Here is a 26,757-nt window from a genome sequence, read left to right as displayed (position 1 = left end):
TTATAAAAAAAGCTACTCAACATAGAATAACCAAAAAAAAAGAAGAGAAAAGAAAAAATATTCATATCAAATAATATATTAATAAATCTTAAACAACATTCTAACTGATACAGTACAACAAGCATATTAGTAATTCAAATTCAAAGTAAAGAAAAAAAATTAAACTATAGACTAGCAGTAAAATATTGGCCATCTTAGAGGAAAGAACTCAACATAAAGATGATTCATAAGTGTACGGCATAATAATTGGGTTGAATACGCTCACTTATTGTATCAACTTGAACATTAAAGTAGCCTGACATATCATCTTACTCAAATCTATGGAAGGCTTGCACACAACAAGGGCTGGGGGAGCGCGAGCCACATAGCATTTTGGTTGTGGTCATAATGTTGTACTGGTTCATTGTCCTTGAAGCCAACATGATGAGACAGTTAGGGGTCATCTGTACGCAAAACAAAGTTACTTATTTTCTTATCTCTAAACATTGCACGTTAACAGGGATATTCTTTCAAAAGTTATAAGCCTTACCATTACAGTATATACAGAGCACAACCACAATTTGCTAAGCATTTTTGAGAGACTTTAAGAACTACTAACTCAAGGATATCTCTATTATTTAGGACTTGATAATATGTGCATCATATCGGAATTAAAACCAACCCTCTAAATTTATTCAGATGACATAAGCAAACAGAAATCATCTCTAAAACTTTCGTAGGGTGTAACTTAGCAGGTTAACACCCTACTCTGTCAGCAAGTCCTTGATCAATCATGACTGATTAGAATTTATGCTTCAGTCCTGTGGACAACAGAGACGAAGAGATATAGTTGTTGACATCTGAACAAAAATATCTGTGAGTTGACTTGGTTTTGACGGAAGCTGGCATTCATTTCTCTGAACAAAACAGCCTGCTGGAGTTTGCTCCAGCCCCTGGTTTGTTCTAGCAACCGAAAGATAAACATTAATTTATCTCCCCATCATGTGGTACCATAAATTATCTCCAGGATAGCTGGGTCATTGTCTCACTTTTCAGTATATATATAAAGACTTTCCAGAGTTACCAGTACTCTTCATCAGTATTTCATAAGCCTTTCCCTCTTCAATATCAATACCTCAGGAAACAAAATGGGAATTCGTCTTCCAGGGTTATCTCTTGCAATGCACAAAGTACAACAATCTCTTCATCGAAACAAGAGGAACGTTACTGCAGCTAATGTCCCTAGAGGACACTTTGCCATATATGTTGGCGAGTCTCAGAAACGTTTCATTGTTCCATTACATTATTTGAAGCACCCTTTGTTTCAGAGTTTGCTCAATAGAGCTGAGGAAGAGTTCGGCTTCAATCATTGTATGGGTGCTATCAGAGTTCCATGCAGGGAAGATACTTTCATCTTCTTGACTTCCCAAATGAATCAATCTCAGTTAGATAGATAACAGAGAGCAGATAGATATCATCGATGTTAAGATTGTTTTTGTCCTATTTTTGATGTGCTTGTGACATCTTAACATTGTTAAGTAATGGTAGGAAGTTTGATGAGTAATGTAATTTGCTACAGAATTTTTTTTCCCAATAAAATTACCTTGAAGTTCCCTTCTTTGCATTCTTATCATATTTCACATAATTTTGTGGTCAATATATAAAGGTTACATGAGACAAAACCACCTAGACTTTGACGTGCCTTACAAAAAACCCCTGAAACTTTATCAATTAGAGAAATACTGTGAACTTGTTTCAATCAAATAACATGACCAGCAGCAGTTAGTTGAAATTGTTTGAATGACTTTGCCCCCCAAACCACCCCACCCCCCTACAAAACAAAAAAATGCACACACCCCACCAACGCACATGCATAAAAACAAATAACACAAACACCCACACCCACTCACTCCCACCCAACCACGAAGGCCCGTCCGCACGCCCACACGCACAATTACGCTCATTTAGACCTCTATTTAGAACAAATTTCAATGTTCAGTGGTTTTGTATAGTTTTGAAAGTTCAGGGTATTTCCCTAATTTATAACATTTATATAGGTTTGTATAACAGCCCATAGTTCATGAGTTCATGGGGATTTTGTAAATTTACACATTAAATAATCCATATCTTAAGAATGTTGCAGGAAAGTAAGATCCATATTGCTTAAAATGGATGGAGCTTTAACTTCCCAATTCAGCCAATTGATTGAAATTAACTACTAGTATAGGTTCTGATACAATCACTTCATTATGGCGATAAGAAATCTGGCACCAAGAGATTGTGATCTCATATAGGAAAGTAAATGTTTAAAAAGTAAATGTAATGAGATAAAAGAATAAAATAAGTAAATAGAGCTCATCTCAGATCTGATGAAAACTATAGATTTAACTTTCTATTTATAACAAATCTAGCAAAAGACTTTATCCAAAAAGCTAATAAAAAGTTTAATTCTAAAGCACACAAATGGCTATCAATCATAAATCATTAACTTATCTCCTGAGTTTTAATACATTGCCAAAAAATTTATGATGGTACAGGAGAAGTCCAGGTTCACATTCGAATTACATTTAAATAGTACCGAAAATTTTAAAAAGTATTAAAAGTCAAGCATTATGCAAAATATGAAGCTTCCATCTACAAAAAGGACACAACCTGTAGCATCGAATGAGGTTTTCCTAAGAAAATGGGAAACGAACCAAACAACCTGAGCGAAATACCACTATGCAAAATCCTAGTTTTGATATCTAAAAAGGACAAACAACCTTTAGTATAAGATATAAGTGCTCGTGCAACGAGTGAAATTTTAAGATGAATTACCTAACTAGTCAACTCAACTAGAAGCCAAAATTCATCCAACTCTCATATAAACTTGAATGCTCAAATCTTTTTTTTTAAAGTTACTTCCGTCCAGAAAATAAAGAATGAATTAATTGAAATCAAATAACTAATACATCTTAAAATTTTGAACTTTTCGAGTTCAAATACATGGAGGTTTAGTAGGTTGCAATCAATCACCTATTTTTTCAAGATCCTATGATAAGCAACAAGCATTTAGCATACCTTTTATTTTCCTTTGGTCTTCCGGTTATAATTTTTGGAACAAATTATAATGTTAACAGCATAAAAGTAATTCAAAATTCAAGTGAAGCAAAAGATTAAATTATGTACTGGCAATAAGACATTGACCACATTCGAGGAAAGTCATCAAACAGAAAAGATGAATTTATATAGTCAGCATAAAAAATGGTTGTATGCACTCACTCATTGAATCAACTTGCTGCGTTTATATAACATGATATATCATCTTCTTCAACTGTATAGAAGTCTGATCACCACATGATATGGGCTCCTTTGTTTCCATAACACCATATGATTTCATTGCCTCTGAAGCCAACATAAAGTGACAGTTGCGGTCATCTGCAAACAAAAGAAAGGAATTTATTTTCTTACCTCTAGACATTCCGTGTTAAAGTCTAAACAACTGGACATTCGCTAAAGAGAAGTAAACCTTACAACCTAGCCCATTACAGCTGTGTAGCACGGACACGGATCCGACACGGCCATCCGACACGCCGACACGAGGCAAATCCTAAAAAATACATAGAATACGTGTGTTCGACACGTGTGTCCGACACGGACACGACACGACACGGCTTCATATTATGCGTGTCCGTGCTTCATAGCATTACAGTACACAAAGACTCAAATTTAGCCAACCATTTAAGAGGAGACCTTCAAAACTATTAACTCACGGATAGCATGTTATTTAGGATTTTTTTATGATTTGTGCACTTTATGAGAATCAAACCCTCTGAGATGATCCAATAATATAAGCGAACAAAAATAACTTCTAAAAATTCATAGGGTATGGGTCTTAATAGGACAACACTTTTCTCTATGATCAACTCTTAAATTAATTTCAATTAATTAAAATTGATGCTTCAATTCTAGAATCAGAGAGGAAAACATATACTTCTCGAAATCTGAACAACTGTGGGGGAGCTAGCATTAGTGATCTGAAGAAAACAGTTTGCTTCAGCTCCTGTTTTGGCCTAGCAATCAAAAGACAGCACAATAAAAGTTTTCACATTATCTGGTACCATAATTATCTCCAGAAATCAGGGTCATGCTCTTAGTTTTCAGTATATATGAAGACTTCCAGACTTACTAGTCCTCACTGTTTCAAAAGCCTTTCCCACTTCAATACTAAAATCTTATTGTTTCTAACTCATACTTCACAGCATGGGAGTTCATTTTCCACAGTTATCACTTGCGAATCATATATGGCAACAGTCTCTACATCATCAAAATGAAAGGAACATCGATGTATTTAATGTCCCTGGAGGACTTTGCAATATGTGTAGCCGAGGCTTGGATGCATTCTTTTTTTCCCACTCTCTTATTTGGCTTCAATCGTGGTATGGGTGGCATCAGGGTTCCATACAGGGAAGCGACATTGTTGACTTAATAAATCAGTCTAATTTAGGTGGAATACAGAGAGTAGATTGACAAACATGGCCACTCTATAGTCTATACGACTATTTTGTCTTAGTTTTAATGTGCTTATGACAAATTACAATTGCAAAAAAGCTTGTTTGGGATTTGCGGAGTAACGCATTTCACTGCAGATCATTTGCACCAGTATCTTTTCCTATGAAATTAATTTGAAGTTGTAAAAAGAAACAAAATTCTTGCCTTTAAAGCCAAAAAGAAAACGTATTGGGATAACTTATAAAAAAAAAATAGATTTCAAGTCAGATCTGATCAAAATTACGACTAAAATTCCAATTTATAAATTGTCAATGGTTTCTTCTATTACATCAAATCTTTGAAATTGTGGTAAGATTGAGTATTTTTTATTTTAAATCCCCTTTAAATCCGTGGCCAGTGTGATTTGAACCATGATTGTTCCAATAAAATACTAAAGGTCCTTTCCCCTACACCAACCCTCATCACAACTTCATATTTTTGTATAGTGGATGGGACCTTTGACATAAATCTAATAATAGACTTTATTCACAATGCTAAATTTTAATTATGTCCGTGTCAACAGTTTCTACCACTACACCAAGCCAACGAAGTTGTGATGAGGGTTAAGAGTAATAAGTTTATACTCTGATAGTCTAAACTGTTAAATAAATAACTCTCAACCATCATCATATCTCCTGAGTTTTAATGCAATGCCATAAATTTTATGATGTACATGAGAAATCCACGCTCTTATCTCATAAGATGTGCATTTAAAAATTACTTAAAAGGAATGCAGCTATGCAAGATTGTATATCTTGATCTATAAATGGGAGACACAACGTGTAGCAGAGAACATAAGTTTTGATGCAGTGAGGCAGATTTTAAGACCAACTTAACTAAACTCATCTAGTTCTTAAAAGAAAATTTCAAATCTTTAGAAAACTACTCAATCCAGGAAAAACAATCAAGTCGAGTAAAAGAACAAACTAAAAAATATTAAGACATTCAAACTGATCTAGTCCAAACCCTTGAGGTTTAGAAGGCTCCATTAGCTCATGCAATTTTTTTTTATTTTTTAGTTTTAAGATCCTACCATAAACAACAAGCAGATTACCTCCATTTTCTCTACTCTTCCTTGAGCAGGTTGTAAGACCGAAATAGTGCCAAATGCATAAAAATATTCAAATTCCAAGTAAAAGAAAAAGATTAGACTATGATCAAGCACTAAAATATCGTCATGATAGAGGAAAGGCATTAACAGAAAGATGAATTCATATAGTTTGGCATTAAAAAACTGGTTGAAAAAACTAAATAGTTTGGCATTAAAAAACTGGTTGAAAAAACTAACTCATTATGAATTTGAACATTTAAGTAGCCTGACATGTCATCTTCTTCAATTCTATAGAAGACTCGGTCATCACTACACAACATGGGCTCTTTTATTTCCATGACATTGTACTGGTTCATTGTCCTTGAAGCCAACATAAAGAGAGTTGCCGTCATTTGTATGCAGAACATGGCCATATTAATCTCAGAATATGGCCATAGAGATTTGTATGCAAGTGGATATTCTTTTAGAGCAGTAAACCTTAGAACATGGCCATACTAATCAGGGATATCTCTATGGTTTAGGAGTAGATACTATATGTGTTTTATCTGAAATTCAGAATCAAATCCCTCTAAATTTAATGACATAGTATAACCAATCACAAACATTTCTAAAAATTTCGTAGGATACATATGAATACATATGGGGCTTCTGTTTTTGCAAGGACAGTAAAAAATTTGTAATCGACATATAACATTTGAATTTTTTTAAAACAAGATAAAATGTGAAAACATAAACAATGAAGTTAGCAGCCAATAGCCAAATGGGCAAATCCGAGTACATTATAGTATTGTACTCAAGTAACTTGTCATGTCTTCCACAATTTCAAGTGCAGTAAATGAAGAATAATGAATACTTTTAACTGGGGGCTGATCAAAGGAGACTATATTTGTGTATGTGAACATGTCTAAAACAATTAAGTCAATAACTACTGCCTGCTAATAGAAAGATAACAGATTCCTTAAATATAACTGTAATAATTTCTTTTTCAACAGAAAGATGGGCAAAACGGGGAAAAATGTCCCTCACGCGTAACTGCAATTACCCACAATATGTTTGCAGCATCTTTGTAAAACTCTAGCAGCAATCACTACAATATTTGGTAAATTCGAAAAGAAATATGTCTAACCTGATCCAGCAAGTATTGTATAAAAGCATTAAGTGTTAGCCATTAATAAGTTGAGCATACGGTGTCAGCCAGTCCATGTTCAAAACAGTGGGTTCTAGGCCAGGTTTTGCCAATTGCAGTATAACTAGATAATATATCATAATCTTCATCACTCCTCATCACATTTCACTGCAGAAAACATGGCTTATTCTAACAAACTCCTCTATATATGTACATGTGTTACACAATCTCTTCAATGACTTATCTTCATACTTCAGACTTCTCTTTTTTCTTTAAAATTCTTATCTCCCACTTTGAGAATCAAAAACCAACAATGGGAGTTCGCTTGCCCGTAATATTCTATGCAAAGCACGTAGTACAACAATCTTTGCATAGAAATAAGAAATCTATCAGCAATATTAATGTCCCAAAAGGCCATTTCGCTATATATGTTGGTGATATAGAGAAGAGATTCGTAGTTCCTGTATCATAATTGCAGCATCCACTGTTTCAGAGCCTGCTCTGTAGAGCTGAAGAAGAGTTTGGTTTTGATCATAGGATGCGTGGTATCAGAGTACCATGCAAGAAAGATGCTTTCGTATCAATGACTTCTCAAATACATGGATCCTCCTCTGAATTCTGGGTTTTCCATTAATTTTGATTAGTGAATAAGATCGATTTTGGTGATCTTCATATGCTCATAAAATGTTAGAATTGTAAAGGAAAATTAAAAACTTTAATTGCATCTAGTCCCTTTCCAACATGTATATTTTTTTGCAGCTTCAGTTTGTTGTAAAAGTTTTTAAGTTCAGGTGATTTTCCCAAATTTATTAAGTAAGGTAGGGTTGTGGAAAACACCCCAAGTTCATGACAAGTTTGTGAAATTTACTTACAAATTAATCCATACTTTAAGAATGTTCTAGAAAAGTAAGGTCCTTCCACACTTTAAATGGATGGAAGCTAACCTTTTCGATTCAGCCAGTTGATTGAAAATAACTACTAGAATAGATTCTAGTACAAGTGCATCATTATGACGCTAAGAAAAATCTGAAAACCTGGAGATGTTGATCTCATACAGGAAAGTAAATTTTAAAAAGTAAAATGTAGTAAGATAAGAACAAAATAAGTAAATGGAGTTCATCTCAGATCTGATGAAAGCTACAGACTGAACTACCTATCTTTAAACAAATCCAGCAAAAGGCTTTATCCAAAATGCTCATAAAAATTTTAATTCTCAAGAATACATATAACTCTCAGTGATCGCCATATCTCCTGACCTTCAGTACATTGCCGTAAATTTTACGACGGTACAGGTTTAATACATGTTCATATCCGATGTGCACTTAGTACTAAAAAAGCATGCTAGTGTTAAAAATCCTAAGGTTTGATCTATAAATAGGGCAAACAACCTGAAGCATTTAATTTAAGTTTAAATGCAATGGAATAAAATAGATTCCTTTGTTAGCCAAACTGAACTAGAACTCATGTAATTCTCAGATAAACTTGAATGGTCATATCTTTAAACAAAAGCTATCTCAATCCACGAAAATGAGAAATAATAAATCAATTTAAATCAATAACAAACTGATAAATCTTAAATTCTTAAACTAAACGAGCTAAAACCCTAGGAAGTTCAGGAGGCTCCAACAAGCCACCATTTTCTTTTAAGATCCCACAATAAGCAACAAGCATTTGACATTATTTTATTCTGCTTTTGCTGGTACAGGAACAAAAGATAATGCCAAAAGCATGAAAGTAATTCAAATTCTAAGTACAGAAAAAGATTAGACTATGGATTAGCACTAAAATAATTGCCACATTAGAGGAAAGCCATGAACATAAAAGATGCATTCATATAGTTTGCATAAAATGGTAGCATGTACTCACTCATTGTATCAACTTGCACATTTAAGTAGCCCAACCTATCATCTTCCTCAACTCCATGAAAGATTCAGCCATTACCAACTGGACTCCCTTGCTTTATAATGTTGTACTGGTTCATCGTCCTTGAAGCGAACATAAAAAGACAATTGGGGTCATTCGTACACAAAACAAACGTACTTAATTTTTTATCTCTAGACATTCCATGTTAGAATCATAGCAAGTAGATATCCTTTAACTTTAAGAGTAGCAGACCTAACAAAACAACCACATTACAGAATAGAAAGACTAACTTTTCTGACTATTAAAGACAATTTAACACTACATGATACTAACTCAGGGATATCTCTGTTATTTAGGACAAGATACTTATATGAATTCTATTGTAAGTTGCATGGAAACAGGTACATGCACTTATATGGTGCGGTACAAGTACATGTCAGTAAATTTGTAAAATGTATGGTATGGGGACACCATTATATATATATATATATATATATATATATATATATATATATATATATATATATATATATATATATTGAAATTAAAAATTTACATAATTTCATAACTTCTTTACAATTCATGTGTTATTAAAATTCCTATCGCATTTTTAAGTTTCTTTTGTTATGTTAATTATAAACTAGAAACTGCTCGTTTTCGAACTAGACACCAAAAATAACCTTTAAAATCGTAGTTTTGAGCTTGGGTATGGGCTGGAACGGCTAATGAGTTTGAAGAAATGATGTGACGTGTAGGATATACATCCAATAAGTGTATGGAAAATTATTTTACATAAAAGCATATATCGTATAATTGAATACATGTTTGAATAAATGTGTGAATATATCAAGGAGTGTCCATGAAGTTTCGGTAGGGGTACGTGTTGGATACGGTTACGGTTTCATGATAGAAGTCTGCAGGTAACATAGATTTGATTTCAGAGCCTCTGCAATCAATGATACATGAAAAGAAAACAAAAATAACATCTAAAATTTCATTCAAATATGCTTTAACATAAAGAAGCGAGAGTAGTATGGCTGAAGATCTATATATGAATTTTTTTTTTTCAAATAAGATCTATTGTAAAACAATCTAGTCCAAGTTATAATTCTTCGTTATCCCCCCTTTGCTTATAATAATTGCTAATACCTAGACAACAGATTCCTTAAAGATAACCGTAATGACTTCTTTTCCAGCAAAAATTTCGATGAAAAATCCATCCCGCAAAATTGGAAGCTGCCAACACAATATTTCTGCAATATCACTAAAAGAACTCTAGCAGCAAGAGCTGTAATATATGTGGACTTCGCGAAGAAATATGTCTAACCAGATACGGAAAGAATTCTTAAGAAGGAAAAGTGAGCTACCAATGGACAGTTGAACATTTAAGTGCCAATGCGTGTTCAAAACAGTGGGAACAAGGCCAGGTTTTGCCAAATGCAGGAAACTATATAATATATTAAAATCTTCATCATTCCTCACCACATTTCATTGCAGAAAATATGGCTTATGCTAACAGACCTCTCTGTGTATATACATATTCTACCCAATTTCTCTTCAACCACTTATCTTTATACTTCAGACTTACTCTTTTTCTTGAAATTCTAGCTCATCTTTGTGAATCGAGAAAAACGGATGGTAGTTCGCTTGCCTGGGTTATCCTAAGAATGACCCAAAAGGCCATTTTGCTATATACGTTGTTGACACTGAGAAGAGATTCCTAGTTCCTGTATCATACTGGAGGCATCCACTGTTCCGAAACCTGCTCTGTGAAGCTGAAGAAGAGTTTGGCTTTGATCGTAGGATGGGTGGTATCAGAGTTCCATGCAAGGAAGATGCTTCTGTATCAATGACTTCTCAAATAAATGGACCTTCCTCTCAATTCTGGGGGTTCCATTGATTTTTGTGATCTTCATATGCTAATAACATCTGATAATTGTCAAGGAAACTTAAAAACTTGCATTGCTCAGTTTTCTTTGTTGCTTAGAAGTTTCCTTCTATAGCACATTGTTAACCCTCTGATGTTTATTCTGCCCATACACCTACTCATTCCTTATTTGCAAATGCCCGATGAATGAATTATAAGTGTAAATATCTGAATTAGTCCATCCACCTTCCATTGCTTTTAAATGACACTCAAGGTCCTCAAACCTCCCAGCTTGGCAGACAATTGCAATATCCATTTACTACTGGTTTATTTGATTCAAAACTCGACATCATGGTCTTTTTTTAACTTAAATGACCTGAAGTTCTAATTTGCCAATTTGATAGCTCGAAGTGCAAAAAACAGAAAATGACACTGATTTTGTTCAGTAATACCAAGATAGGAAAGTGAATGAGAACAAAATTTCCTACCACATTTCAGTTTTTGGAGTTTGTGGCGGGTGAGGAACCAAAAGTAAGGGTTTTGGGGCAACAAATTGTCAAAATGACAGCAACTTTTAAAACTTCGGAGTACCAAATTGTCAAGATAAAACTTCAGGATATCAAAGTTGAAAAGGGGGGAAATTTGAGGGGGTATTAAAGTGCAAATACACCGTGTCCCTCACCTCTTTTGAGACATTAGATCAAGCTGTTAATGAGCTTCATTTGTCTCCTCGCCCATTGACAAAGAGAACCCATCAATATGCATCACACATTAGATCAAGAACTGTTTGGGGGTGGAACCCCATCGAGGCATGTTGTCGAGCACCTGAGCTGCGTTAGAAATCTCGTTCCCTGCTCATCAGAGAGCTGCAAACCACGACAAGGGTTCGTTCTTTTGGAGAGAGAAATCATAAGCAAAGATTTTGATGCTTCGAATGGGATAAGGTGATCAATGATGGGTTAGGGTTTGAGTAAAGCATTTTGTCGAACACGTGGAGGGGCATCATTCACCACGAGGTTACCTGATCTTCGATGAGTAGTTCATTAGACTGATGCGTGATTGTCGACATTTTTTTTCTCTCTCTTTCACCTGGGAATTGATGGCGTAAATATGATAGGTTTCAAGAACAACAAATTTTCAAAACAGCCCCATTTAGAGTTTTATTTTTTAAAATCGACCGGTTTTTTATTTATTTATCAAAACCGACCCGATTTTGTGATTAACCAGCTAATCACCTTTCTAAATAGTCGGGGTTGGCAACCCCGACTATTTAGGACCTTAATTTTTAGTGTTTAAGGCATCTAATCAGGGTTTAATACCCTCCTAAATAGTCGGGGTTGCCAACCCCGACTATATTAGGATGGTGATTTAGGCTGTTATTAGGGGTGGCAGTTTTTGACACCCGAGCCCATCAACGGCGCCGACCCCGACCGCGACCCGTTTATATTAGGTATGGATCAAGTTATTGGATTGGTCATAACGGGTCAACACTTGACCCATTTATTAGATGGGTAAGTTAGGGTTGAGCCGCCTGACCCGTGTAACACAAAGCTCACAGCGCCAGCGATTAAGAAAATTCCGGGCCGTCCCATTCTTTCTACGGAGAAAATAAAGAATGCTAAGGTTAACCGTGCCTCGTCTTCGTCTCTCATAAATGAAACCCTAGATTTCCCATCTGCGTGCGGTCGGCGGAGGCAGCGGAGCAGGCAGCGAGGAGGCGAGAGCGAGCGCAGCGAGAGAGCGAGCCGGGCGGCGATTAGGCGAGAGGTGACAGGCCGAGCGGCGGCGTTTCATCAAAAGTGACGACGAGTGAGCGGCGAGCGACGAGCGCGACAAAACGCGAGCTTCGATCCTCTCTGTAAGTTCTCGATCTCTCTAAGCTTCATCCAAAAATTAGGTTTCTTTTCATTTTGCTCAGTTCTTTAAATAAATTTGAAAGAGAGACGGTGAAGGAGTGCTGTGAACTCCTGGTGCAATATAGTAATTCACTGTAAAGGAATTTACATCTATTAGTTTTTTTTTGCCGCTGGAAGCTAGTTGTAAACTTATGTTACGAGCTGACACAAATTTATCTTATTAATTTGATTACAGTACATACATAAGATTCTTTGCCAACCGCCTTTTGTGTAGAATTAGTATGCTTTTTTAATATCTAATTAGATTTTATTTTCTTTAGATTTGTTATAAGAATATAAGGTGGTCTATATTCCACTTGAGCAGAAATAGCTAGGAGAAGAAGTCGTCGTTTCTGCTATTCAGGCTCCAATGTTGGCTACCTACCCTCAAATGTTGCTATTAAACTGAGCAGGGAATTACCTGCAAATGTTTCATTTTGACATTGAGGGAACTTAATAGATGTGATCACATAGAGTTTTCATTAAATTTAGAAGATGTGAAATATCCATTCTCTGAAGCATGTAAAAGCTATTAGAACCATCACTTATGTTCCTGTCAATTGGAGGAATGAGTCATTACTTCGTCATGGAAATGGTTACATAGCTAGAATACATACATTTTGCCCTTTTTTAAAGGAAGCCTAATTGCAAAAAGGAGAAAATATAATCTGCAAAGGTAAGTTATGCGCTAATGCCATGGCCTTTTATGGTAAGCTACTTTAATAGTCTTCAAGACGCAAATCAACTTAACTGCTGAATGTGTGTTTACGGAGTCATTAGGCGAACAATCCAATTCTTGGCAAGAAAGAGACTAAGCTAGCTTAAAGGGACCTTAATTGATGATTTACTAAAAGGACTATCAAAATTAACTAGAAATGGGCTATCATTCTAATTATAGCGCGCATCTCCATTTCAAAGTGCCTTTTCCAAGAGTATAATGGTACACTGCTAACAGTTTTAGCTTACTTGCCTCCATGACATGGGTTGGATTAATGTTTCCGTAGAAAGGTAAAAATTGCTGACTTGCAATGTATAACGGTCCTATAATTTTATGTTGCTAGGGTGCTCGCATCTGTTTGGATGAGATATCGATCGCCAAACAACAGCTGCTATAATTTTTGTTTAATCTAAGATGAAATTTATTTTACAAGACCTTTGTAATGTAATGTGACTTTAGAACAGCTAGTGTCACTGAATAAGTTTAATTTACTTGGTGGATAGTTTAGACAAGATGCATATACAGATGAACGAATTTGTGTTTCTGTTGAATTTTATTTAATTTATATGAAATCTTATGTAGTTTTGTAATTTCATTACAGTTAAATGGAGTTCTAGATTATGCCTACCACATAATTTTAATAGCGGATATGTAGAAGCAGATGTCATCTAATGAAGGCTTTAGAAGACATGTTCAGCAACACAAAAAAGACAACTTAATTACGCAAATAGCACGTGCAATAACTACTACACATACACAGAGCCATGAAGAGTGTAATATGCACGTACAAAACAAGCTAAGGGAGTAATCAATGAGCATTATACAAAACTGTCTGGATAGTGAATCCCTATTACCAATATTTTAGCACAAGATCAAGCACTTAGTTTAGTTTCATTCCCCTTAGAAATCAGCCATGGGGCACGCGACCGTCGATCGAAACTGAAGGGCTGCCATAAAGGCAGAGGCAAAAGACTTGTTTTTGTTAGCAGACCAAAAGAGGTTGATTCACTTTGATTACTGTTCACTTGAACTTCATACCTTCTATAGATTGTAATAGATCAAAAGATGAAAGGAAGCATGAATAAGAAATTAAATGACTTGAGCAAGATTGATAAGGCAAAAGGTAAAGAAAAGTTCAACTACAAAAAAATTTAAAAAGGGTTAGTTGTGCTTCAATTCCTTAAAGTCTGATATGCTGAAATTTAAATTTGCCCAAGAAAACTAACCCAAAGTTTAACCATTTTTAACTTTAATATCTCCTGTTAAATTAGTGTTTAGAATTTTGTGTTGGCAGTGAGTATCATGCTCATCAGTTAAATCTTTCTCAATAGTTGTGTTAGCACTTAGTGCGATCTCCCTTTCTTTTTACCAAATTCATCGTTCTCATGCTGTGCTCTTCAGTTCTTCGTATGTGATGTTCATGCTCATTAGTTAAATCTTTCTAAATAGTTGACAGGTGCGTGTGAGAGTAAATGTTAGTGTACTACACATGTAACATGTATTTGTTTTCTTCTGCGGATAGAGATATGAATACATATATTTTCCTGATATTGAAATTCTGAATGGAGTGGTATGAATTAATAGTTGTATCTATTAAAATATGGGTGTAAAGTTGAACTTAGGAGGGCAATTTTCTGTCACAAATCCTGAATCTTTTCTTACAAGATGCATAGGCACATGATGGTTGGACTTAGGACTAGGGAGAATCCCGTCTCACTACAAAGTCTTGATTCCCAAATCGATATGATTAGTTGAGCTTTCTCATAGTAATCTTCCTTATGAATGTTAACAACAAATAGTAGCAGGATGAAACACTCAATTACAAAAATAATGATCAAAGGTGTACATCACAAATGATGGCATTTTGTTTTAATATGTTTTAATATGTTTCCTTGGACAGGAGTGATAGCTTTTGTTTTTCAAGGTCAGATCGGCATTTTGGTATCTGTCCGCTGATCGTGTTTGCTATTTCAGGTCTATGTCATGCTTGTGAGTTTTAGATGCCACTTTCGTTCACCCACCTCCTGAATGCTGCAATTTGGGAAAACCTTGTATTTTAGGAATGTCCGAGAGATCTCGCTGATATGCGGCGAAGCCGATAGCATTGTTTTACGAATCAAGAGTACGTGTCGGCAACGAACAAAGTCTGTGAAAGGATTGGAGTCACTGAAACCTGCACAGAGGAATGCACAGAGGAAGGACTGCATAACCAAGTTCTTCGAAAAGGCTGTAAAAAACTCGGTCTTGATGTTGTTGGTTTTGTTGCCTTCTGAAAGCATTGTTTTATTTGCTGCTGCTTTGTTGGAACTTGTAACTCAAGTTTGCATTGTTTTATTTTTTCATGAGAAGCAGTATTGTAGTTCTGCACCTTATAGTCTCTGCCTTTTTATTTAGCTACTCCCGAATCTTCCCTTTTGGTGATCTTATTTTCCTGTATCAGAATTTCCTCACCGCTTCCAGGGTTTCTCTGCAACAATGTAAAAACTTTAGATTCATCATATAGTTTGTGTTCTTTCTTTTTTAACTTGTAAAAAGTTTTGAATTATAGTGAATTAATGCTCTTTTTACAGTATGGTTTATGCCTCTGCAATTATGTATTAAATGTTGCATGGATGAATTTTTTCATATGAACCTTTTTTCAGTAATATCAATTTAAATCGGTCATTCGGATTTACAGATTTGATTATTCAAGTAAATGGAAAAAAACCATAAGTTATTAAACGGGTCATTTGGGTTATATGGGTCGGGTCGGGTAACCCGTTTAATAAATGGGTCGGGTCATATTGACCCATTTATTAAACGGGTCGGGCCGGGTCATACTTATACGGGTCGGGTCAAATTTTATATGGGTCGGGTCGGGTCGACTCATTTGCCACCCCTACTGTTAATCACAAAATCGGGTCGGTTTTGGTAAATAAAAAAAACCGGTCGATTTTGAAAAATAAAACTCTAAAGGGGTCTGTTTTGAAAAATTGTTCGTTTCAAGAATACATAGTGGGAGCAATAAACCCTTAGACCATCTCTAAAGCAGCGCTATTTTGCCGTTAAAAGTCATTTTGTCGCTGCTCAGGAGCTCCAACGCAGCCCCATTTTTCGTTGCATTTTAGCGGTGATGAACAGCGCAACGCCATATTTGGCGTCGCACTGTTCATCACGTCATATTTGGCGTCACACTGTTCATCACCGCATTACTGTTTGTTTTTATTTATTTTTTTCAATTTTTTAATTTTACCTCATACTTTTATGTATTTACAATTTGACCCCAATTGTTTTATTAAATGTATAAAACAACCCCAATAATATTTAAATTTTATAATTTTACCCTAATTGTATAATTTGGACAAAATAAATTATTTTTTAAAAATAAAAATAATGCTAAAATTTAAGGGCCAGAGTGTCCAATATCATTGAAATAATTACCAAAGTTAGAAGCAGACCCTTGTTCTTGTTGATTTCTTTTTTGTATTATTTTAATTTGTTAAGCTCGAACGTGCTCACGCACGTTTGGATCAGCAATGTAATTCAAATCTTTCATTATAATTTTCCATTCATCTCTATCTTTTTTCATGGCTATCTTTTCTCGTTCGATATCAAATGCTCCTTGCCTGTCCAAGCTCGCCTTGTCTAACCTGTCTATAAGTCGATTGGATATCAAATGCTACTTGCCTATCCAAGCTCGCCTTGTCTAACCTGTCTATAAGTCGGTTATTGGAGGTCTCGATGGAGTCCACTACACTTGACTCATGATCATCATTTTTCCTTTTTAATTTGGCTTTTTTTACCCCAATAGGTCGTTCAGATAGAGTAAATGATGACAGTCCAGGAGATGTTGATATAGGAGATCCCGGAGTGGGACGAGTCGAAGTTCACACTTTGGGGTTGTCTTCGACCAACTTGTCTTGCTGTGGGGACATCATCTTTAAATTTTTTTGAAATTTTTAACCATATTCCAGACATGATCAAATTTGAAACATTTTTTGTACTTTGGTTCTTGCATAAATAACATCTTTGCTCGAACTAACTGCAAATTATAGTGAACATCAAGTTATGTATTTTAACAATAATAATAAATTTCAAACGATAATTAATAGAATACTTACAATATCTTCATCTGAAGCACCACTTGGATTCAGATTCTCTACTTGTCTTAAGCACGCATTCAATTTCCTTACTTCATTACTTATGATTTCCATTCGATAACAAATTGATCGGCTCGTACGCACCCCAAAATACTGATCTTGAAGTTCATTGTATTTGTCCTCCACATGAGACCAAAATGCATCTCGAGACTGGTTTCTACCGATAATAGGGTCTTGAGAAATATCCAAGAATACTTGACAAAGGAGCACATCTTCAGTAACCGTGTATCCAGATGATCGAATAGACATTTTTTTGTAAAAAGTGGTTGGTTTGGAGATTAGAAATACTTTGAAGAAATACTTCGAATTGGGTGGTTTGAAGTAGAATTCGTGAATGCTATTTATAGCCAATCCAATTTTTTTTTGAATTTGAATTTGAATTTGTCGGTGGTCAACATTTGAAATTGAATCGTTGCGTACAAACTGATCAGCTTTACACATTGTCTAACATTATCGGTGGGAATCAATTTTTGAAATCAGGTCAGCTTTATACATTGTCCAATGTATACACAGCTCAGATTTCCTTGAATTGTGTGAAAGCTTTATACGAGTGGGAATCAATTTTTGAAATCAGATCAGCTTTACACATTGTCCAACGTATACACAGCTCAGCTTTCCTTGAATTGTGTGAAAGCTTTATACGAGTGGGAATCAATTTTTGAAATCAGATCAGCTTTACACATTGTCCAACGTATACACAGCTCAGCTTTCCTTGAATTGTGTGAAAGCTTTATACGAGTGGGAATCAATTTTTGAAATCAGATCAGCTTTACACATTGTCTAACGTATACACAGCTCAGCTTTTCTTGAATTGTGTGAAAGCTTTATACGAGTGGGAATCAATTTTTGAAATCAGGTCAGCTTTACACATTGTCCAACGTATACACAGCTCAGCTTTCCTTGAATTATGTGAAAGCTTTATACGAGAGGGAATCAATTTTTGAAATCAGGTCAGCTTTACACATTGTCTAACATATACACAGCTCAGCTTTCCTTGAATTGTTCAATGTATACAGCTAAGCAAAGTTTTATAAATAGCATACTAGATTAGGTACATCCACACAATTACTCGTTGTTATGTTAAAATTATTATTCTCCATTTCTGCATACTTCAGTCATTCTTTTCTTACTTCAAAATTGAATTTCGATGTTGGAGGTCCATCATATTTATCATCATCTTCATCTTCGGGTGATGATAATTTTCCGTCCAATATTATTACAGAGATTGATGAAACCGAAGAAGTAATTTGTGAGTACATCATCAACAACATGATCCTCGCTAATAAATTATGTCAACAAAACTACCAAGCGATCCATGGTGGCTCGATTCCCGGTCATGCAGTGATCAACCGCGATCATGAAACTACGCATCAGAATTTGGTCATAGATTACTTTACCGATAATCCACGTTTTGGAGAAGATATGTTTCGTCATCGATATCGGATGTCAAGAAGTTTGTTCCTTCGTATTGTTGATGCAGTGAAAGATTATGACTATTACTTCCAACAACGAAGTGATGAACTTGGTAGAATAGGATTATCACCGTTACAAAAAGTAACAGCTATTTTTCGCATGTTGGCATACGGTCTACCAGCTGATACTACGGACGAATACGTTAAAATAGGTGAGTTAACATCAATTGAAAGTATGATAAAATTTTGTCGTGCTATGGTGGAAATATTCACAAAACGGTATCTACAAACACCTAACGCTAACGATATTGCTAGGCTACTCTATATTGGTAAAAAACGTGGTTGTCCAAGAATGTTAGGAAGTCTTGATTGTATGCATTGGCAATGGAAAAATTGTCCAACGGCATGGTCTGGGCAATACGCAGGACGTAGTGGGTCACCAACTATTATCCTTGAAGCTGTGGCAGCTTATGATCTTTGGATATGGCACGCATATTTTAGTATATTAGGCACCAATAATGATATCAATGTGCTGCAGTCATCTAATCTTTTCTCTAATCTAGCTCAAGGTATTGCTCCTCCCGCTCACTATGTTATTCAAGGAAAAGAGTATAATATGTGTTATTATTTAGCTGATGGTATATATCCAAAATGGGCTACTATTGTACAAACAATCCAACAGCCACAAGGTAGGAAGAAAAAAATATTTTGCCATAAAATAGGAAGCATGTAGAAAAGATGTAGAACGTGCGTTAAGAGTTCTCCAATCACGATTTGCAATTGTGGCAGGATCAGCACGTTTTTGGAAAAAACATGTATTACATGACATAATGACTGCATGCATTATTATGCACAATATGATAATCGAGGATGAACGTGATCTTTATGCACCAATTCAAGAAGTGAGGGAAGCACCAACACCAGAAGTTGATATGATAGCAGATGAAACTACAAAATTTACTCAATTTATTGCACGTTACGGAAAAATCAAGGATAAAGATGCCCATATTGCGCTTCGTAATGCATTGATAGATCATCTATGGGAGGAATACACTAATTCAGATAGTTAAGAGCATACTAAATTTGTAATTTTTACATTGTTGTTAATGTTTAATTATTTCCTTGTATTTTATTTCCTGTTGTGTTCTTGAATGTAATATTTTGGCAATATCAATAATAAAAATATAATATTTTAGCAATCAAGTTATTTTAATTAATAAAATAATATTTTATTGTTTTATTAGTTTAATTTTTAAATAATAAATCATTTTGTTTAAAAAATATGTGAAAAAAAAATAAAATTTGATATGTGGGGTTAATTGTTGAAATAGTTAGAAATATAGGGAATAAAAAATAATAATATAAAAGTAGATAAAAAAGAATATACTAAGAATATTCTTTTTTGGTACAAAAAATAATGCAATGGGTTGGAGATGAATTACTATTAGATGTGACTTGTGCACCATTTTGGTACAAAATTTGTACCATTTTGGTGCGATGGGTTGGAGATGCCCTTATATAAATTAGCATACTTAGAGCAACTCCAATGGGGCAGCAAAACTGCAATTTGCAGCCCCATGGATCACCAACCGAGCTCCAAATCTGGCTGCAAAATGCAGCGGGATAGAGAGAGGCTGCAAATATGCAGCCTCTTCTCCAAATTTGCAATTGAACTGCAAATTTGTTTAAATCCCCACTTTGTCCCTTTACTTATTCTATAAACAATTAGGAATTACCTCCATATCCTTTTTAATTAGTAACTAGTAATTTAAAATTAACATAAGTTTATTTCTACTAATTATTTTTAAATAAAAGTTTTACAGTTAGAAATGTCTTGTCGATACCTTCAAAATGAGACTAATATTGAATAATATTAATTGAAATATAAAATTCCAAGAACCAAGTAATTAAAAATGAAAATGTATTAGAAAATTAGATGAAAGATAAACATACTAATATTGAAATACATCGAAACCTTAATTAAAAAAATTACATCGCTTGATTTCCATGTCTATCCCACAAATGTTCAATCAATGCATTTCGAAGTGCAAAATGAGCTTCTTTGTTTTTCAACCTCTTATGTCGAGCAAGGAACCGTTGGAATCATTCAGTTTCGGTTATCTCTATATTTTTAGCATTCAGAATTGATTATGGAGTTGAAATAACAACATCTTCTTGCTCGTCACGTTCATCTTCGATAATCATATTATGCATTATAATACAAGCAATCATGATATCATGCAGAGTTTGTTTATCCCAAAAACGGGATGGCCCTTTAATGATAGCAAATCGTGATTGGAGAACACTGAATGCACGTTCTACATCTTTTCAACATGCTTCTTGCATTATTATAAAATGTTGTTTCTTTTTATCAACAGAATTGGAAATGGTTTGACCAAGTGCTAGCCATTTCGGATATATGTCATCGGCCAAATAATAACCGACATCATAATTTTTTCCTTGAATTGTGTAACGAGCTGGAGGAGCAATACCTTGTGATAGATTGTTGAACAAATTAGATGACTGCAATACATTAATATCATTATTGGATCCTGGCAAGCCAAAGTATGTGTGTCATATCCATAGATCATATAATGCTACTGCCTCAAGAATAATAGTTGGACCTCCATGACGTCCCGAGTATTGTCCTGCCCATGCTGTTGGATAATTTTTCCATTGCCAATGCATACATTCTAGACGAATTTCTATTTTATTTCATGAAAGGATTTCCAATATTTGTACTGCTCAAAGGACTCCGAAGTCTCTCTCATGCCGAATGTAATTAATTATGAAGGCCATCAGTAAATTTTGAGGATGCATTCGACAAGTCGAGCGCCTAAATCCAAGCGGTGCTTCTGAGCTGGACATTGTAAGTATTTGAATAACAAAAATTTTGATTATCATCTATTATCGTATTATTAATACTTGTTTCTTCCTCTCTTGTGGTAGATTAAACATGCTAGGATAATGTTTGCAGAAGATCCAGAAGAGAGAAAAGGGTTTCTATTTGATCATGTTTGGTCAATTTTAAAAGATGCAGAGAAATGGGCAAATATAAGTGTCAGATCGCCTACAAATTCCAAAACTCCAAAGTCCCGCTCATCTCAGGGATCAGATTCAAGTTCTCCTATCATCAACTTAAATGACGATAATGAGGGATATACTCATAATGACGATGATATGTCAACAAGTCGGCCGACAGGAAGGAAGAAAAAGAAGATGAGAAGGCGACATGCAATTGAAAAGAACATCGACTTTGAAACTCTTAATAAAAGTAATCAAGAAATTGTTGATATTTTAAAAAAAGTCATGAACAACGAGAAAATAATAGACTCACAATGCACCAGATTATGATGTTAAGGGCCGAAAACGATAAGAAAAAATTAGATCTTCAAAGGGAATGGCAGGAAAGTAAAATTATGTTAATTAATCTTGATACTATTACTGATCCTTCGGAACGCGAGTATTTTCAAATTAAAAAATAAGAGATTTTAAATAGAAACACAACTAGAGGTTCTTCATCTGCTATTCCTAATCCTAAAAATAGTTATGTAGGAAGTCAATACAGCATTCCTGACTACAGAAGCGGTGGATATGGAGGAAATGACCTGCGCGAGTTTTAATTTTTTTCATGTACTTTATTTTTCTATGTAATGCTGATGAATTTTTTTCATGTACTTTATTTTTCTATGTAATGCTATATTTTCTGGACTTCGGAGTAGTTATGAAGATTTTTCTGGTTTTTAAAAGATTTTTCCAAATATTATGCTAATTTTTTTGGTTTTTAAAATTTATAGGCTCTTATCTATTTCTTATTATCCATTCAACATAGATTATTAATTTTATTTAAATATATGATTACATTATATATTATAATTTTAGTATTAATTTATCATATACTTTATATTTTAAATTAATTCAACTAATTTTTTATCATTATATATTTTTTTATTTTCAAAATCATTTAAAGTATTATGCACATAATCATTTAATTATACATATTTTAAGAATGAAGTTTGATATAGAGGGGAGTGCTTGGAGTGTCCCCCTTTAAAAAAGAATATACTTGAGTATATTCTTTGGGGAGGCTGCATTTTACTGTCTCCCCATTGGAGTTGCTCTTAGTTCAAGCTGAATCATTTTACTTTTCTATGGAGAACTGTTTTTATAAGATGTTTACTCTTGTTTAAAATAGGACAAATTTTTAAAAGGAGCCATTTTTCAATTTTATATAGCAAAAGCGACCTGATTAGAAATGTATCTTCAAAACCGACCCTTTTCTTCGGAAAAGGGTCGGTTTTGCAGCAGTGATGTTTTTCGAGCTACATGGGATTAGCAGTCCCGTGTAGTTAGGCCATCAATTGAAATGCACGGGACTAGCAGTCCCGCGCATTTCATTTTTTTTCTTTCGGATAGTCTCTGCTTTTTACTCGGGACTGATAGTCCCGAGTAAAAAACAGAGACTTTTTGGGTCACAAACCAATTGCATGGGACTGGCAGTCCCGTGCTTTTCAGGGATACAAAACGAAATGCATGGGACTGCTAGCCCTATGCATTTCCTATGCACAAAAACATGCACATGTTGCTTTTCCTTTTCCTTTCAATTCCCTGTATAAACTCATATATCAAATCTAAAAATCATAAATTACACCATTACATTTCTTGTCAATTCCCTATATAAATTCATATATCAAAACTAAAAATTATAAATTACACCACAAACACAAACTCATTTACAAATTCAACAAATCACACCACAAACCCACTTACAAATCCAACAATCACGCCACAAACCCACTTACAAATCTAATAAATCACATCATAGTCTCGGCTACAAATCTAAAAACCATCTCACATCCCGAAATAGGTTTGTAATGTACATACCAAAATAGGATTGTAATGTATATAACAATATTGATTAGTTTACATACATCTAAGAACTCTTCTCCTCCTCCTTTGTCTTCAGCCTCCTCCATCCCGACCTTCGACGAGTTCGTGATCCGGTTGCGTTTGTGGTTGTGCCGGTCCAGCTCTGCTGTCAACACGTTGGGAAGGCCCAGCTTCATTGTCTTTTCTACGTCGTCCTCATCTTTGTTGTGGTTGAATCGTGTATACGAATTGCGTTACCTCTCATCCATCATGAAGGTCATCGTGAGTTCGGTGTAAGGCTTGGTGAGGCCTTCGCATTATTGACTGATATATTGATGCATGTTCCTGTACTTCGGGATATGTACCTGTGAGGGATAATTCAAAAAATCTAAAATACAAAAATTACTTAAAATTCAAATTACATAATGTAAATTTCATATTCAATTCTATATTACCTGCCCGAGTCAATTCAATGCCACGATTTGCAATGGTTTGAACATCATCTATTGCCGATACCTATAAATTTTTTAAAAAGCACAAGTTAGTAATATTGAGAAATACCAATAAAAATGGACTAAATTGTTCAAAAACAAATTTTGAAAATACTTACTAATTCTCTCTCACCTATACCCCGAGGCACATATCCTTTTTGCAACTCACTGGTGCTGTGGTCGTAGGGAGTATCCATGTCAGCTTCAATGCGTTTTGTGTGACAGTCACCAGTTAGAGGCAAGGGATCATATCTTTTTTGAGTGTCAATATTCAGCTGAGGTATGGAACTTGGTGATGAGCTGGTTGGGTTATAAATGGAGGTCCTGTACATGGAGCTTGATTTTGCACTGGTACTCTTACAAATTGAAAGGAAAATGTCCAATGAAGAAGCTGAAAAGGATGTGCTTATCTGCTGCTGTATATATGATTTGGAGGGAGAGAAATCTAAGGATTTTTCAGGACAAGAGGAGGCTGCCTGCTCAAGTTTTTAGGGAAATCAAGCTTTCGGGTTTTTATAAAGTTCTAAATGATAGTTCACATGTACATATGAAAGAACTTCTTGAAAATTTGTAACTTTTCTTTTGTTTTCCAGGCTTCTAGAGCTTTGTTTTACCTTACATGTTCAATTTTGGGAGATGAATAAAATTTACAGTTCATTGACCAAAAAAAAAGATCAATGACACAAACCTCACATCTATCTGATCAACATAAAAATTATTAAAAATACAAATGCAGTAGATTTTAGCAGACTCGCGACACCAAGGTTGAAACTACGAATCGATCTCAAATTGATTCTAATTTGATCCATTCATCCCATAATGATCACCAATCATAATAAAACTTATTTAAAATTATTTTCTTAAATTTTTAGGGTTTTACACTTTTGGACTGAGTTTCTATCAAATGTGGTGCAAGAGACTTAGTTGGACACTTAGCATGGAAGCATGTGGTGCAACATTGAATGTGTGACATGGCACGGGCAGTGTTGAGGAACCACAACCATTGCCCATTTAATAGTTGAAGGTTGACTGGTAACTTTAACCTTATCAATAGGAGAATGTGGATGTTTTTTTAAGATAGTCCCGAAGATCGGTGATCAATTTTGGACTCACAATCACATGTAGGGAGGGCAATCTTCCTATTTCTAGTTGTAACCGTGAGCAGACTTTGATTTCAATTGGCGTTAGGGTCACCTTCAGTTGTTCATTCATTCAAGCTCTCTAATGGGCGTTTCTTCTTGTACGTAGTGAAGTTGCGACATGCCATTTTTTATCTTGAAATGTGAATGAAGTTCTTTATGAAATTCGCATGATTTTATAGGATTTTGAGACCTCTGTAGTGTCAACTTTGATGGCTAACTGTGCAGAACTTTCTTGTAGCTTAACCAAAACTTTGTGGAACCTGATGAAATATCTTCACTGAGTTAGGCGTGTGCAGAATTGTTAGAGTCAGTAGGCATCCACTTTTACCTCAAGCACTATAATAAACTGTGCATGGCTCTAGCATGCTTAGAGATTAGATCCTCAACACTGCAGGATCATATCCACTTAGCCTTGGATGGGAATTTGATAGTCTCGACATTAGTGGGATCTTCAACAATGACTGCGTATGAGCGCTTACTTGCAGGGCCGGTTCTGAGGGTGTGCGATCTGTTCGACCGCACAGGGCCCCCTGAAATTGGGGGGCCCAAAATTTTTTTTAAGCTTCTAATATGGTGATAGGGCCTTGACAACGGTGGAGCTTCGAAGCGGTGAACAAGAAGAAGAGACGGGAGGCTGGCTTGGAGTTGGAGGGTGGAGACAACGAAGAAGAAGAAGAAGAATCGACGGGGAGAAGGCAGCGAAGAAGAGAGATCGCACTGGCGGAGGCGGCGTCATGATTTAGGGGTTTTTTTTAATTAATTAATTTCTTAACCCTATCCCAATGAAAGCCAACGGCCACAAGACGTCCAGCTCATCGATTCGCGACTACAGCCCTTAAATCAAAACCAATCCCCTTCCTGTATAAAGTACTAGCTCCTCGAGCCTCGTCCTCTACTTATCCAAGCGACCGAAATCAAATACCCCACAGGCTCCCCTTTTTGCCCTGATAAACTTGTTGGAGGAGGAGGAGCCAAAGAAGGCGGAGAAGGCCCCCACCGGCAAGAAGCCCAAGGCCGAGAAGAGGCTGCCGTCGAAAGAAGGAGGCCTCTGTCCGCGAGATCCAGACCTCCGTCAGCCTCGTCCTCCCCAGCGAGCTCGCCAAGCACGCTTTCTCCTCGCCGGCGGTCGGATCCGGGGATCAAGGCCTCGTTTTTAGCAGTATTTTTTCTTTTTTTTCGTCGTTGTTTAGTTGTTATCTATAGTGTAATTACTTCCCTTTATGCCGTGAATGGAAAAAATCGCACTTTTTCATTATTTGATTTGCTATTTGCTTAATTGTGACATTGGTTAGTGAGTGATTTCTGTGGATTAGAAGTAATCTATTGTATTGATTATTGTTCAAAATTACGGCCTCTATTTACATCTGTTTAACTCTGGTCTATAATTGCTCTTCTATCTCTCTCTTTGTTGTTTCTATCTGAATGGTTTATAGTCTTTAGAAGAATCTAATTTTTACTAATATGATTGTGATGTTTAAAAACAATATTTCCACTATATTTTGTTGTTCTCAATTTTTTGTACTAGTATGATGCGTATAGTTTGCTTGTTTTTCTACTAGTGTTAGGGATTCAAATTGAAATTTATTGATATTTTGTATATAGAGAAGAGCATGTGTTTACTTTTCGCACAGGGCCCCTAAAATCTCAGAACCGGCTCTGCTTTACTTGAGGCAGC

General features: G+C 35.3%; 1 protein-coding gene and 2 long non-coding RNA genes across 3 annotated transcripts; 2 read left to right on the top strand and 1 right to left on the bottom strand.

The window, feature by feature from the left end:
• On the bottom strand, positions 354-11,474 carry LOC109823338. Its single transcript, XR_002242404.1, has 4 exons — positions 11,099-11,474; positions 8,553-8,671; positions 3,241-3,396; positions 354-443 (listed from the first exon to the last, which is right to left on the bottom strand). It is a non-coding gene; the product is annotated as an uncharacterized LOC109823338 (long non-coding RNA).
• LOC109823333 lies at positions 14,481-15,553 on the top strand. Its single transcript, XR_002242403.1, has 2 exons — positions 14,481-15,003; positions 15,090-15,553. It is a non-coding gene; the product is annotated as an uncharacterized LOC109823333 (long non-coding RNA).
• On the top strand, positions 18,246-19,650 carry LOC109833658. Its single transcript, XM_020401409.1, has 2 exons — positions 18,246-19,269; positions 19,370-19,650. Exons 1-2 carry the CDS (start codon positions 18,246-18,248, stop codon positions 19,648-19,650), a joined length of 1,305 nt encoding a protein of 434 aa, XP_020256998.1.

The sequence above is a fragment of the Asparagus officinalis genome, chromosome 1 (assembly GCF_001876935.1).
Source record: "Asparagus officinalis chromosome 1, Aspof.V1, whole genome shotgun sequence".
NCBI lineage: Eukaryota > Viridiplantae > Streptophyta > Magnoliopsida > Asparagales > Asparagaceae > Asparagus > Asparagus officinalis.
Note: the sequence above shows the minus strand (reverse complement) of the source record. Positions and strands in the feature narration are given on the sequence as shown.

What these genes read in the sequence shown, in the direction of transcription:
- LOC109833658 (XM_020401409.1), top strand. Translation starts at nt 18,246, where the DNA reads ATGTTAAAATTATTATTCTCCATTTCTGCATACTTCAGTCATTCTTTT. An exon ending in AACAATCCAACAGCCACAAG is followed by an intron (nt 19,270 to 19,369) that starts GTAGGAAGAAAA and finishes CAATTGTGGCAG; the next exon opens with GATCAGCACGTTTTTGGAAA.